Source organism: Prinia subflava, chromosome 20 (assembly GCF_021018805.1).
Source record: "Prinia subflava isolate CZ2003 ecotype Zambia chromosome 20, Cam_Psub_1.2, whole genome shotgun sequence".
NCBI classification, from domain to species: Eukaryota; Metazoa; Chordata; class Aves; order Passeriformes; family Cisticolidae; genus Prinia; species Prinia subflava.
The window spans coordinates 8071566-8083213 of record NC_086266.1 but is presented as its reverse complement, the minus strand read 5'-3'; the positions used below and the strand labels follow the sequence as shown (position 1 = coordinate 8083213).

The following is an 11648-nucleotide window of genomic DNA, read 5'->3' as shown; positions in this document are numbered from 1 at the left end:
ATGAGCAGAAATGCAGGCACAGTCTTCTATTTATTTATTTTAAGTGATGCCAGTGGAGGTGTCGGGCTGGGAGGCAGTTTCTGAGTGTTCCACATCAGCATTCCCAGTGCCTCACAAGTAAATCCAAGCCTTCCCAGAGGATGCCTGAACAAAAATACACCCAGCATTTCAGTCAGATGACACTGAAGGAGGATTTGCCAGCTGACAACCCTGGAAGAACATCTTCCTGAAGGGTTTGTCCCTGCAGGTCCCCAGCAGTCGCTTCTCCATAAGGTTTCACCTGTTTGAATTCCTGAGGGACTGTCTCGGAGTTTTCCTGTTGAGATCCCAGGGGAGAGGCTCTGTACTTGATGCCTCCAGGAATATTTCCTCCTCCCAGGCATCCATGATGCCTCGAGGAACATTCCCTCCTCCCAGGCATCCCTGCTTTCCCACAGCCCCGTCCCTGCATTTGGGATAACACAGACTCACACCTGGACACTGGGACTCCTCCAGCTGAACTGAAATGGGGTCTGGGGCCCGGCTGGGGGTTCAGGGCCATAAAGAGCAATTAGTGCCATAATTAGTGCCATAATCAGAGCAATTAGTGGGGCGTCTGGGAGGCACCTCCGTCCCCTCCTGGGCACATCCCGGGGCAAACAGCTGCATTCCCTCTGCCACAGGGTGAGCAGCCAGGTGTCAGGAGGGGTAAGGAGAACCTCCCAAACGATTCCTCTCAATGTTTCTCTGCTCCATGACCACACCTGTCAGTCGGATTCCTCTCAATCTCCACACCCCAGAGCAGAGCACTGTGGGGCAGTTCCACTCTTATCCACCGGCAGAGTGAACCCCGTGATTCCGGCTGGAAGCAGCAGCGATTTCCTTTCACCAGTCCTTGCCTGGCTCAGCCACTCCAGCAGCTGGGACTGCAAAGCCAAAGCCATTGACACCTTCCCACAGCTGGCAAAGCCAGAGGGATGGATGCTCTGAGCTGTGGCTCTCCCCAGAGCTCAGGGGTCCCTGGTTCCCCTTGAAGCTGCTTTCCTGCTGTGACACAAGCAGGGCGCCCGGCGTGGCTTTGGGGTTTCATTCTCGTCCTGGAGGCGACTCAACACCAGCCTTGGGCCCCAACGTGTGTCAGGGCCAGGCTTGGCAGGGCTGGGTTTTCCTGGGGGTCTCTGAGGGGCTGGAGCCAGTCTTTGTCTCCAGCAGAACAGAGAGGGCCATTCATGCCCTGTCCCGTGCAGGAACGTGACTGGCCCAGAACAGGCTGCAGAACCCCCCAGGGGCAGGGAGGGGGGCCCTGCATGCCCCCAGCTCCTCTGCTTGGGGAAGAGAGCCCGGGAAAAGCTGCAGCCCCTCACAGAGGCCAGAGGGTTAAAGGGTGGTTAAATCCATGGATTCTGCCCTGGGTAGGGGAGCCCTTTGAGGGGCTGCTCCCTGCTCTGCCTGGGGATGGAGCGAGCAGAGGGGACAGGGCCAGGTCACCTCCTGCTGCCCTTCAAAGCCTCCAGGTGGGAATGGGCTTGTTTGCTCCTGCCTGGGCCAGACCAAAAGTCCAGCCCCAGAGTCCCAGGAATGCACCAAGGTGCAGGAATGATCCACAGAGCTCCAGAGTCAACCCTGGAACACAAATTTCAAGGTGGAAACATCTCTGGGTATTACTGGCCAAAAAGGGGCAGCATCTGAGTGCTCCAGGCAAGGCCAGGGATGGGCTGTGCCCCTCCAGCCCGGCCCACCAAACCTGGCTTTTCCTGCTGTCCTTCCCACTAAACCTGGCTTTCCCTCTGTGTCCTTCCCACTAAACCTGAGTCTACCTCCATGTCCTTCCCACCAAACCTGGCTTTTCCTGCATATCCAGATCATTTCTGCCCTATTTAAAAACCTTGGCCAGTGAGAAAAGCCAGCCTGGTCCAGTTCTCATCAGCAGCTTTGAACAAATCTTGAGATGAGGATCCTGCCACTCATGGAGCAGACGGTGCCACCCCGCCACCCCCCCCCCGCAGATTTATTTGTTTATTATTTTCACTCCGTCCCAGAGCTGTCCCGTGTTTCTCCAGCTTTTCCCTCCTCCATCCCCATCCCACCCTCAGCCATTGGTCGCAGGGGCAGTGCTGGGGGAGCCCTGGGATGTTCTATAAAACCACCCACTGCGGGAGCCGCGGGAGGAAGGAGCATTCCCCGCAGCACCAGCCCCCACACAAGAGCCAGCTCCAGCATCCAAAGCACTGCAGCTCTCCCAGGACATGCCCGAGGTCCAGGGCAGGGGGCAGGAGCCGTGAGGGGGAAGAAACCGCTCCCAGGAGCACCCAAATTCCATGGTCACCAGGAAGGTAACGACTCCGATGGAAAGCTTTGCTCTTCTGTGCATTAATCTGTGAACAAAGTGGTTCCTTGTGTCAGGGTGGGTTTTTGCAGGGTTTGCAGCCCCCTCTGGGGAAGGTGTTGAAGGGCCCACGGTGCCTGGACAAGATCCAGTACATGGCAGGGAGAGGAGAAATCCAGCAGACCTCTGGTGGAAACTCCTGCTCCTGGAGCAGGCTGGGTTCAGGGCAGGGAGCAGCGGGAGGTGCTGCTGTCACCTCTCTCCCTCCTCTCCTCCACCCACAGAGATTTAGCTGCAGTATTTATCCACAGAAAAGCTGTGTTTGGAGTCTGAGAGATAAGGTGGAACTGCTCTGGAAGGGAGGGAGAGGAGGAGGAGGATGGAGGGAGAGGGTGGAGGCTGGAGGTGAGGATGCTGCCTGCGATGTGCTGGGCTCTCCTGGGATCCCAGGGAAGAGGGATTGCAATCCCACACACGGCACCTTTCGGGCAGAATTAGCCTCTGTAGGGTTGAGGTGACAGTTTTCAGTCTGGTTTTCTCTCTGGGAATCTCTCCCTGATTAGGATGTCCATGTTAGGATTCCAGTGGGTTCAGCTGTGATTCGGGCTTGGCACAGTTAAAATTCCCACTGGGATGGGTGAAAGCAATTCTGGATCTGGGGTTTGACCATGCTGGTATTGGGTTCCCATCTGAACAAGGCTCCTGTGCCTCAGTTTCCATCAGCTGAGGAAGGGCTGTTCTTCTAAGCACTCCAAGATGGGAAGAGCAAGGATGAAATGGGCAGTTGGGCAGGAGAAAACAGTTTGGTTTTGCCCAAATTTTTGATTTAGTGAAAGATTTGATTCAGTTTAAGGTGAGATGGGGAGAAAGTGTTTTTCTTCTCTAGTGCTTTTCAGCTGCTCCATGGAGGGGCTGGGCAGGAGCTGTGTCCTGTGATCCTCCTTCACATGAGCTGCTCTGCCAAGCCTCAGGGTTTTTATGCTTCTACATTTTTCTTTACCACAGCTCTGAGATCAGGCTGGGCACATAAAACAGCCCAGGGCTGTGGGGGTCTCTGGGCATGACTTCCAGGGGTGCCCTGGCACCCTCTGCCAGTGCACTGCTGTCCTCCAGCCAAGAGTGGCTGTGCCATCCAAAGCTGTCCCCGTGAGCCCCCAGGGACCTCAGGCAGGATTTCTGAGCGGGGTCTGCCCTCTCCTGAGAGCTGCAGTCCTGTGGGCACGGTGGGGAGGAGAGGTTTGGACACCCCCAGGGGACACCTGTCCCTGGCGTGGCCGGGGGAGACAACGGAGCTGGGGAGTTCAACAAGGCTGAAATCCCTGGACAAGTCAGAGCAGGGGTCTGTGTGCAGGTTTGTGATCCTTTGGGGTATTTATCCATTCTCTCCCTTCCTTTCTTCACCCCTCCCAGCCCAGCCCAGGCACTTCCACAAAGCCCGAGCCCCTGGGGGAGGCACAGCTGCCACAGGAGCTGTGCTCAGTCCTGGGGGGCTCTGCCTGGCCTGGCCACCTCTTCCCGGGGTGGGAGCAGTGCTGGGCCTGGGGTTGCCCTTGCCATGGGCAGGGAGGACCCTGCTACAGCCTGGGAGGGCCTTGGCTGGCTGGTCCTGGGAAGCAGATCCTGGGGTCCAGCGGTTTGGGATCAGATCCCAGCTCTGCGTGCAGGAGTCAGCCCCACACTGATCCCAGTCAGGCTCCCTGATCCCTGCCTCACTCCTTCCCTGGAGCAGGGAAATCCCAGGGACTCCCAGAAACGCTCCAGTTCCCAGTCCAGCCACAGCACTTTCTTCTTCCTTCAGAGCTGGGGAGTTTCACAGTTTGACAAAAGTGTTCCTTATTCACTCCAGCCAAGAGCCCCAGATTTATCCCTGCTTGAGGAACAGACTGGAGTTTTCTGCCCTCTCCCATTCCTTGTCTGGGCTCATTTCCAAGCCTGGATCACGCAAAAACCCCTTCCTCAAACCCACACCCCCCAGGATGGTGCCACCACCACTCTCATCTTTCTCCTGTGGTTGTGGAGCAGCCACTTGGCTCTTCCTGCCGGGAAGCGCCGTCAGAGCTGTGCAAATCAAAACCACTCTGGGGATATTTATTGGTGCTGCAGCCCTGGAGAGCTTCCACTGTGTCAGCAGCCAGTGCTGGAAAGAGCCCAGGGAGTTTTATACCTCTGAACACGGAGCTGGGTGGGCATGGGGGTTTGGGAGGGAAGAGGTTCAGTTCTTGGTGCTGAGGATGGGGAAGAGGGGCTGTGCTGCTGCACATAAATCGGGGTGAGATGTCAGGTGTCAGTGTGGCACTGCTGGAAAAAGCCCTGCAGTGTTTTCCCAGCAGGGCTCTGCTGAGTCCTCCCTTTGCAGGGGCAGCCTGTGGGATCAGCTGAGGAGGGGGATGTTGGTGAGGCTTCTGTTCCCCCCGTGGGATAAACTGGGAAAGTTCTGCTGGTTCTGTGGACCCTGAGGTGTGACTGCAGAGCTGCCCAGATGTGCAGGCATTGACAGAGGTGCCCCAAAAGTGCAACCTCAACCTGTCAGGAATGAAATGACCCCAAACTAAACCCTACAAGTCCCTGACAGGAGGGCACAGCCGGAGGGGCCGGGCTCTGCTCCAGAGAATAGGGACAGGAGGAGAGGGAACGGCCCCAGGCTGGGCCAGGGGAGGGGAAGGGTGGACACCAGCAGGAATTTCCCCATGGAAAGGGTGCTCAAGCCTTGGCAGGGCATGCCCAGCAGAGTTTGGAGTCCCCATCCCTGGAGGGGCCCAAGGAACAACTGGACTCTGTGCTCTGGTGATGAGGTGGGGATTGGGCACAGCTTGGACTCGATGATCCTGGAGCACTTTTCCAATGCTAATGATTCTGGGATTCTAAGTGAGGAGTGGGATGGTCACAGGAGGAAGCTGGGACTGGCCACAGGAGCAGCAATGCCGAGTGCAGGAGCTGCAGGCACTGCTCCCACACTCACTGAGCACAGGCAGGTGCCCCCAGCCACTGCAGGGCCGTGTCAGAGGCACAAGGGACTGTTTGTTCTCCTCCCAGTCTGTTCTACTGAACTGTTTAAATTTAGCAGCACAAACCCCACCCTCAGGTCAACAGCACTGACCTGGCAGGATCCGATCTGGCATCGTTTCTGTTTGCTGGGATGATGGAGCTCTCCAGCAGCTCATAAATAAAATTGAATCATAAAATAGAATATGCCAGGTTGGGAGGGATCCACAGGGGTCATCCAGCCCAGCTCCTGGCCCTGCACAGAGAGCCCAACAATCCTACCCTGGGCATCCCTGTGGTGTCCAAACTCTCCTGGAGCTGTGGCAGCCTCGGGGCTGTGCCCATTCCTGGGGAGCCTGGCTGGGCCCAGCACCCTCTGGGGTAAAAACCTTTCCTGATCTCCAACCTAACCCTGCCCTGGCCCACTCCAGCCATTCCCTGGGTGCTGTCCCTGCTCATAGGGAGGAGAGATCAGAGCTGCCCCTCAGGAGGAACTTTCAGATCCCAGTGAGGTCTCACCTCAGCCTTCTCCTCTCCAGGATGGGCAACTTTTCTTCTCTCCAATGTCCCACCTCTTCATCCCCTGCTAAACCATTCCTCTCCCTGGTCCTTTTCTCCACTGGCAGATCCCAGCAAGACCCCAAGGACATTCCACAAGCATCATGAGGACCCCTGCCCACGGCTTCACCGTCGTCTCCTCAGCAGGACCAATCCCAGCTCCCACCGCCCTGGCCATCCTCCTGAGCTGCCTCTTCTCTGGGGTGCACAGCCAGACCCCTGGGGCCTTCCAGGAGAGCACCGTGCCCCTGGCGGTGCTGGGCCAGGAGCAGGCCTACAGCCTGCTGCAGCCTGGGCTCCTCCGGGCCATGCCGGTGTCCAACCTGTCTGGGGACACCCCTGGGGGCAGCCCCTCGGAGCCGCCCCTGCTGCCCGTGTGCGCCAGGCCCGCCGACATCCGGCACGTCTTCAAGTACATCAACACCATCGTGTCCTGCACCATCTTCATCGTGGGCATCATCGGCAACTCCACGCTGCTGCGCATCATCTACAAGAACAAGTGCATGAGGAACGGCCCCAACGTGCTCATCGCCAGCCTGGCCCTGGGGGACCTGCTCTACATCCTCATCGCGCTGCCCATCAACGTCTACAAGGTGGGCTCCACGCTGGGGCTGGGATGGGGCTGCTCCCACCTCGGGACCGGCTGTGGCTGCCCCCGCATCCCTGGAGGAGTCCAAGGCCAGCTTGGATGGGGCTTGGAGCAGCCTGGGATAGGGGAAGGTGTCCCTGCCCAGGGACTGGATGGGCTTTAGGGTCCCTCTGTAACCCTTCTGAGATTCCATGATTTGTGTTGCTGCTGAGGCCGAAGGAATGAGCTGGAATGGGTGGTTGGTTCTGGGGTAGCCTCAGGAAAGGCCCCGGGGTCAGGGGGGCAGAGGGGTTGTGAACTCAGCCTCATTCTCCTCCTCTTGGATGAGTGGCCTGGGTTCCTCCAGCCTTCAGGACACATTGTCCCACCTCTGCTTGTCCCAGCTGAGCGTGGGTTCTGTCAGGAAAGTGAGTGTGCTCGGGGGTCAGAGTCTGGAAAAGCTAAGGACACACGGCTTTGAAGCTGTCCAGGCTGGACCTCGGCTGTGTCAGAGCACGACTTTCATTCTCCCTTGGAAAACAACCCAAAGCAGCCTAGTGTGGAGTTCAGGACTCAGATCCACTCAAAACCCCCCACGGTCTGGAGTCAGGACCTGGTGTCTGGACCAACCTTCATCTGTGTCCAGTCAGGGAAATCAAAGTTTCCCAGTGCCAACAAACCATGGGAAAGTGCCCGCGGCACATTCCCAGTGGTGGGAAGCTCAGAGAGCTCTCCCTGCTCTCTGAGGGCTCCCCACACCTCGTGGGTGAGCCCACAGAGAAGCTGGAAGGGTGTTCCCAAAGCAGCCTGCTAACGTGTGGATCCTCCCCAGCTCCTGGCCAAGGACTGGCCCTTCGGAGTGCAGGTCTGCAAGCTGGTGCCCTTCATCCAGAAAGCCTCGGTGGGCATCACAGTGCTCAGCCTCTGTGCCCTCAGCATCGACAGGTGAGACACAACAGCCACACCTGCGCTGCCCAGCCCACCCCTGTCCCCTCACTGGCACCAGGGGCAGAACCAGGAGCTCCTTCTCTGGCCAGTGCCAGGATGGGGACAGGCTGTTCTCATGTGGAGCTGGAATCCAGCAGGAACTCTCTGGTGACAGTTGGAATCCTGAGGGGAGGATCATGGTGTGGGTGGGATGGTGAGGAAGGTGGCCAAGGACAGCCCCCATCCCATCCATCCACTGAGCCCCTGCTCCCCAGTCCTGCACTTGGGATGGTTCAGGGGTGGAGAGGAAGGTGTGAGGGAAAGGACATCTGGGGACAGCTCTAATCTGCACCTTCTCCTCATTCCCATGCCCGGGCAGGTACAGAGCCGTGGCGTCCTGGAGCCGGATCCAGGGCATTGGGATCCCCATGTGGAAGGCCGTGGAGGTGCTGCTGATCTGGGCAGTGGCCATCGTTCTGGCAGTGCCCGAGGCCATCGCCTTCGACATGGTGGAGCTGAGCTACTGGGAGCAGCACCTGTGGGTGTGCATGCTGGCCTCGGAGCAGAAATCCCCCTTCATGAGGGTATGAGTGCATCCCAGTCTCAGTCCCAATCCCAATCCCAGTCCCAGTCCCAATCCCAATCCTATTCCCAATCCCAATCCCAATCCCAATCCTGCTTCAGAAGGGTACATGTGCATCCCAAGTTACCCCTCCTGCCCTTTCCCCATTTCCAGCTGCTCTCTCTCTCTTTCCCCTGCAGTTTTACCGGGATGTGAAGGACTGGTGGCTTTTTGGTTTTTATTTCTGCCTGCCCCTGGTGTGCACGGGCATCTTCTACACCCTCATGTCCTGCGAGATGCTGAGCAAAAGGAATGGGATGAGGATTGCTCTGAATGACCACATGAAACGGGTGAGGGAACCAGGGAGGAATCCTGGGGTTCCCAGACAGTGCTGTGGGAGGGGGGACACTCCCATCCCTGTGAAGGAAAGGAAGAGTGGCAAAGCCTCACAGCAGATCTTGGCACACTGGTACAGGGATTACACCAGGGAAAAGGGCCTTCAGCTCCATAATCTCCAGCCTCAGGGGTGACCCCAAACCCTTCTGGTCACGGCCCAGCTTCATTAAAGCTCTCCTGGTCATTTATCCCAGCCCACGCCACACTGGACCAAAGGCTGGATGTACCAAATCCCTGACAAGGGGTGCGGGGAAGGGTTCACTGTCCTCTCCCATGCTTTGGGAATGAATCCCTGAGGAGCTCCAGCTGGTTGTCACTGTAACAGTGTGAGGGGTAAATGGAGCAGGCCCCGTGTCCCAGGGAGCACCATCCCAGCAGAGCCACCAGGAGCGATGGTGGGGAGGGGTCTGGCCCTGCAGAGCTGCTGCTGCCCTGCCCCTTTCTGCAGCCTGGACCCGATGCAGGAGCAGCCTGGGCTAGTGGAAGATGTCCCTGCCCATGGTAGGACAAGGCGACCTTTAAGGCCCCTTCCAGTCCAAACCATTCCTTGATCCCACTGTTTGGGCCCCACTCCCCATGCTCACGCTCCCCCTGCCCCTGTCCGGCAGCGCCGGGAGGTGGCCAAGACCGTGTTCTGCCTGGTGGTGATCTTCGCGCTCTGCTGGCTGCCCCTGCACCTCAGCCGCATCCTCAAGAAGACCATCTACGACCAGACGGACCCCAACCGCTGCGAGCTGCTCAGGTAGAGCCCCCGGCAGGGGACACCGGCCTGGGAGCCCTGGGGACCAGCACAGGCCCTGCTGGGCTCGGGCCAGGCTAGGGAATTGCCTTACTGCTTTCAGCAATTCCTTGTCCAGACAGCACTGCCCTCCCGATGGGCACAGGGAGGGTGGGGGGACATCAGAGGGGTTAAAATAAATTTTGGAATGTCTCTGTGAAGCTGAGGTCTCCTGGGCACAGGAACATTCCCAGCAGGGCCGAGGGCTCCTCACTTTCTGCCGGGTGGGAGGTGTTTGTCTCCCTCCCCTTCCACCCATCAGCCAGAATCCAGCCCAGGCCAGGGGCTGCTGCTGTGCTGGGGTTTGGGAACACCAGGAGCACCATGAGTAACCAGAGCTTATGTTCTTGGCTTCCTCAGGGAATGCTCCTTGCAAGGAAAAGTGGTTCTTCCTAGGGAAGGATGGATTTGTGCACTGCTCTTCCACAGCAGCAGGATCCCAGGCCAAGCAGTTTGGAAATTCCCTCTGTTCTCCATGAGCTCCTGACACATCTGCTCTCTCCCTTCCCCCCTCAGTTTTCTCCTGGTGATGGATTATTTTGGGATCAACATGGCCTCCCTTAACTCCTGCATCAACCCCGTGGCTCTGTACTTTGTCAGCAGGAAATTCAAGAACTGCTTCCAGGTAGGAATGACCCCTCCAGAGCTTCTGGCTGCAGTCGCCAGGCCCAGGGGCACAAGTTGATCTTATTCCTCAGCCCAAATTTTCCCCGTCTGGTACCTCTCTTCTCAAAGTACACCAGAGCTCAGTGCCCTGCTGGGGGGAGGCTTTTTCCAGAGCAGGATTTAGGACAAGCCAAAAATTCCCTGTCATTCTGGAACAGGAAAATCCCCACAAACCATCAGACATGGGGCTGGGGCTGCTCCAGACTTTGAACCCCCAAGACATTGGGAGATAATTTTCAGAAGTAGTGAAGCCCTGCGAAAGAAAGGGAAGTAGACTGGGATGGGATGGGATGGGATGGGATGGGATGGGATGGGATGGGATGGGATGGGATGGGATGGGATGGGATGGGATGGGATGGGATGGCATGGCATGGCATGGCATGGCATGGCATGGCATGGCATGGCATGGCATGGCATGGCATGGCATGGCATGGCATGGCATGGCATGGCATGGCATGGCATGGGAGTTGAGCCCAGCTAGGCATCACCTGTATTTTCTGTCCCCTAATGACAAGAACACACAACTACAAAAAATGCCCAAATGTCAGTATCCTCATTTCCCCCCCTCACCTGGAAAACCTGCTCCCAGCAGAGCTGCAGGACAGCAAGGCTCAGCAATTCCCAGCCTGGCACTGTGCAGGGGCACCTGCTGGCACAAATATGGGAGTATTTCCTCCTCTTTTCCCACATCCCACATGTGTGACCTCTCCCCCTTGTGTCTTCTCAGTCCTGCCTGTGCTGCTGGTGCCAGAGGCCGGCCCTGAGCATCACCCCCACGGATGAGAAGGGATCTGTTGGGAAGTGGAAAGCCACGGGGCAGGAGCTGGGGCTGGACCGGAGCAGCTCCCGCCTGAGCAACAAGTACAGCTCCTCCTAAAGCCCTGTCACTGCCAAGGACAAGGCACAAGGACAGCAGGACCCCTCTGATCCTCTCCCAGGCTCTTCCTGGCTGGGCCTGAATCAGCTTTGCCTTTGTGTCCTCACCCAACTGGAAGGAGCTGGAGCATTTCCCCAGGGCCAGCTCCAAACCCAGCCCCTGGCCCCAGCGGTCACCTCTGAGGAGAGGGAAGGGGATTCACATCCTCACAGGATTTTTCATTTCCTCGCAAGAAAACCAAGGGATTCTGGCCATTTGCCTCAGGGTGGAACGTGGGGCATGCGTGGGGGAAGGGAAGGAAGGTTGGGGTGGTCACTCTGAGATGGATGTGGGGGGAGGAGGAGAGGGAGAGTGACAATTCCCAGCTGCAAAAGCCAACCAAAGCTTGGATAAATCCCTGTGAGGGACAGAGGCATCCTCGTGGTCTTGTGGAGGTGGGAAAGGCAGTGGAGAAGGTCCAACTCAGCTGGAAGAGCCACTAGAACCAAGCAAAATATGGGAAAGGGCTCTCTCGAATTTATTATTGGCAATAATTCATGCCCCAGGTGATTTTCCAGCAATTTTCAAGGCCAGGTTGGGCAGGGCTTGGAGCAGCCTGGGACAGTGGAAGGAGTCTCTGCCCATGGCAGGGGTGGGAGGAGAGGCACTGCAGGTCCCTCCCCACCCAGTCTGTGACTGCAATCCATGTGATTCCATGTGACTGTGAGTCCATGTGATCCCATTCTAACATTCTTGCCAAAACTTTCAGAAAAACTACATGAAAAAGTTGTATTTACCAGCTTTTTGATGATTTTTTGTTGGTTTTCCCACATCTCTCTTTTCCCTCTCTCTCTTTTCCTTCTTTCCCCCCTTCTACCTTGTCATGGAAAAAAATGGAGAGAGGAAAAGGGGAGAAGAGACGAGACCTGCAATTAAAACATTTCCCAGGTGTTGGGGTGGATTTTTTAGCTTAACTTTCACTGAAATGTAAATGTTTTACAAATAAATCATAAAGACAATTTGGTTTCAAAGAAAACAGAGACTGAGGAA

The 11648-nt window shown here is 57.1% G+C and overlaps 1 protein-coding gene across 2 annotated transcripts; it reads left to right on the top strand.

Moving 5' to 3' along the window:
• Positions 1–2146: 2146 nt before the first annotated feature.
• On the top strand, positions 2147–11624 carry LOC134560717 (endothelin receptor type B-like). Of its 2 annotated transcripts, XM_063416999.1 has the most exons (8): positions 2147–2312; positions 5914–6438; positions 7246–7358; positions 7720–7924; positions 8103–8252; positions 8907–9040; positions 9593–9701; positions 10470–11624. In XM_063416999.1, the coding sequence occupies exons 1-8, from the start codon at positions 2298–2300 to the stop codon at positions 10617–10619; spliced, it is 1401 nt and encodes a 466-aa protein (XP_063273069.1). In that variant the 5' UTR covers positions 2147–2297; the 3' UTR covers positions 10620–11624. The 2 variants fall into 2 exon arrangements, with proteins under 2 accessions (XP_063273069.1, XP_063273070.1); XM_063417000.1 differs by lacking the exons at positions 9593–9701; positions 10470–11624 and adding an exon at positions 9437–9571.
• The last annotated feature ends 24 nt before the right edge of the window (positions 11625–11648 follow it).

What these genes read in the sequence shown, in the direction of transcription:
- LOC134560717 (XM_063416999.1), top strand. An exon ending in TGCCCATCAACGTCTACAAG is followed by an intron (nt 6,439 to 7,245) that starts GTGGGCTCCACG and finishes GATCCTCCCCAG; the next exon opens with CTCCTGGCCAAGGACTGGCC. An exon ending in AACCGCTGCGAGCTGCTCAG is followed by an intron (nt 9,041 to 9,592) that starts GTAGAGCCCCCG and finishes TTCCCCCCTCAG; the next exon opens with TTTTCTCCTGGTGATGGATT.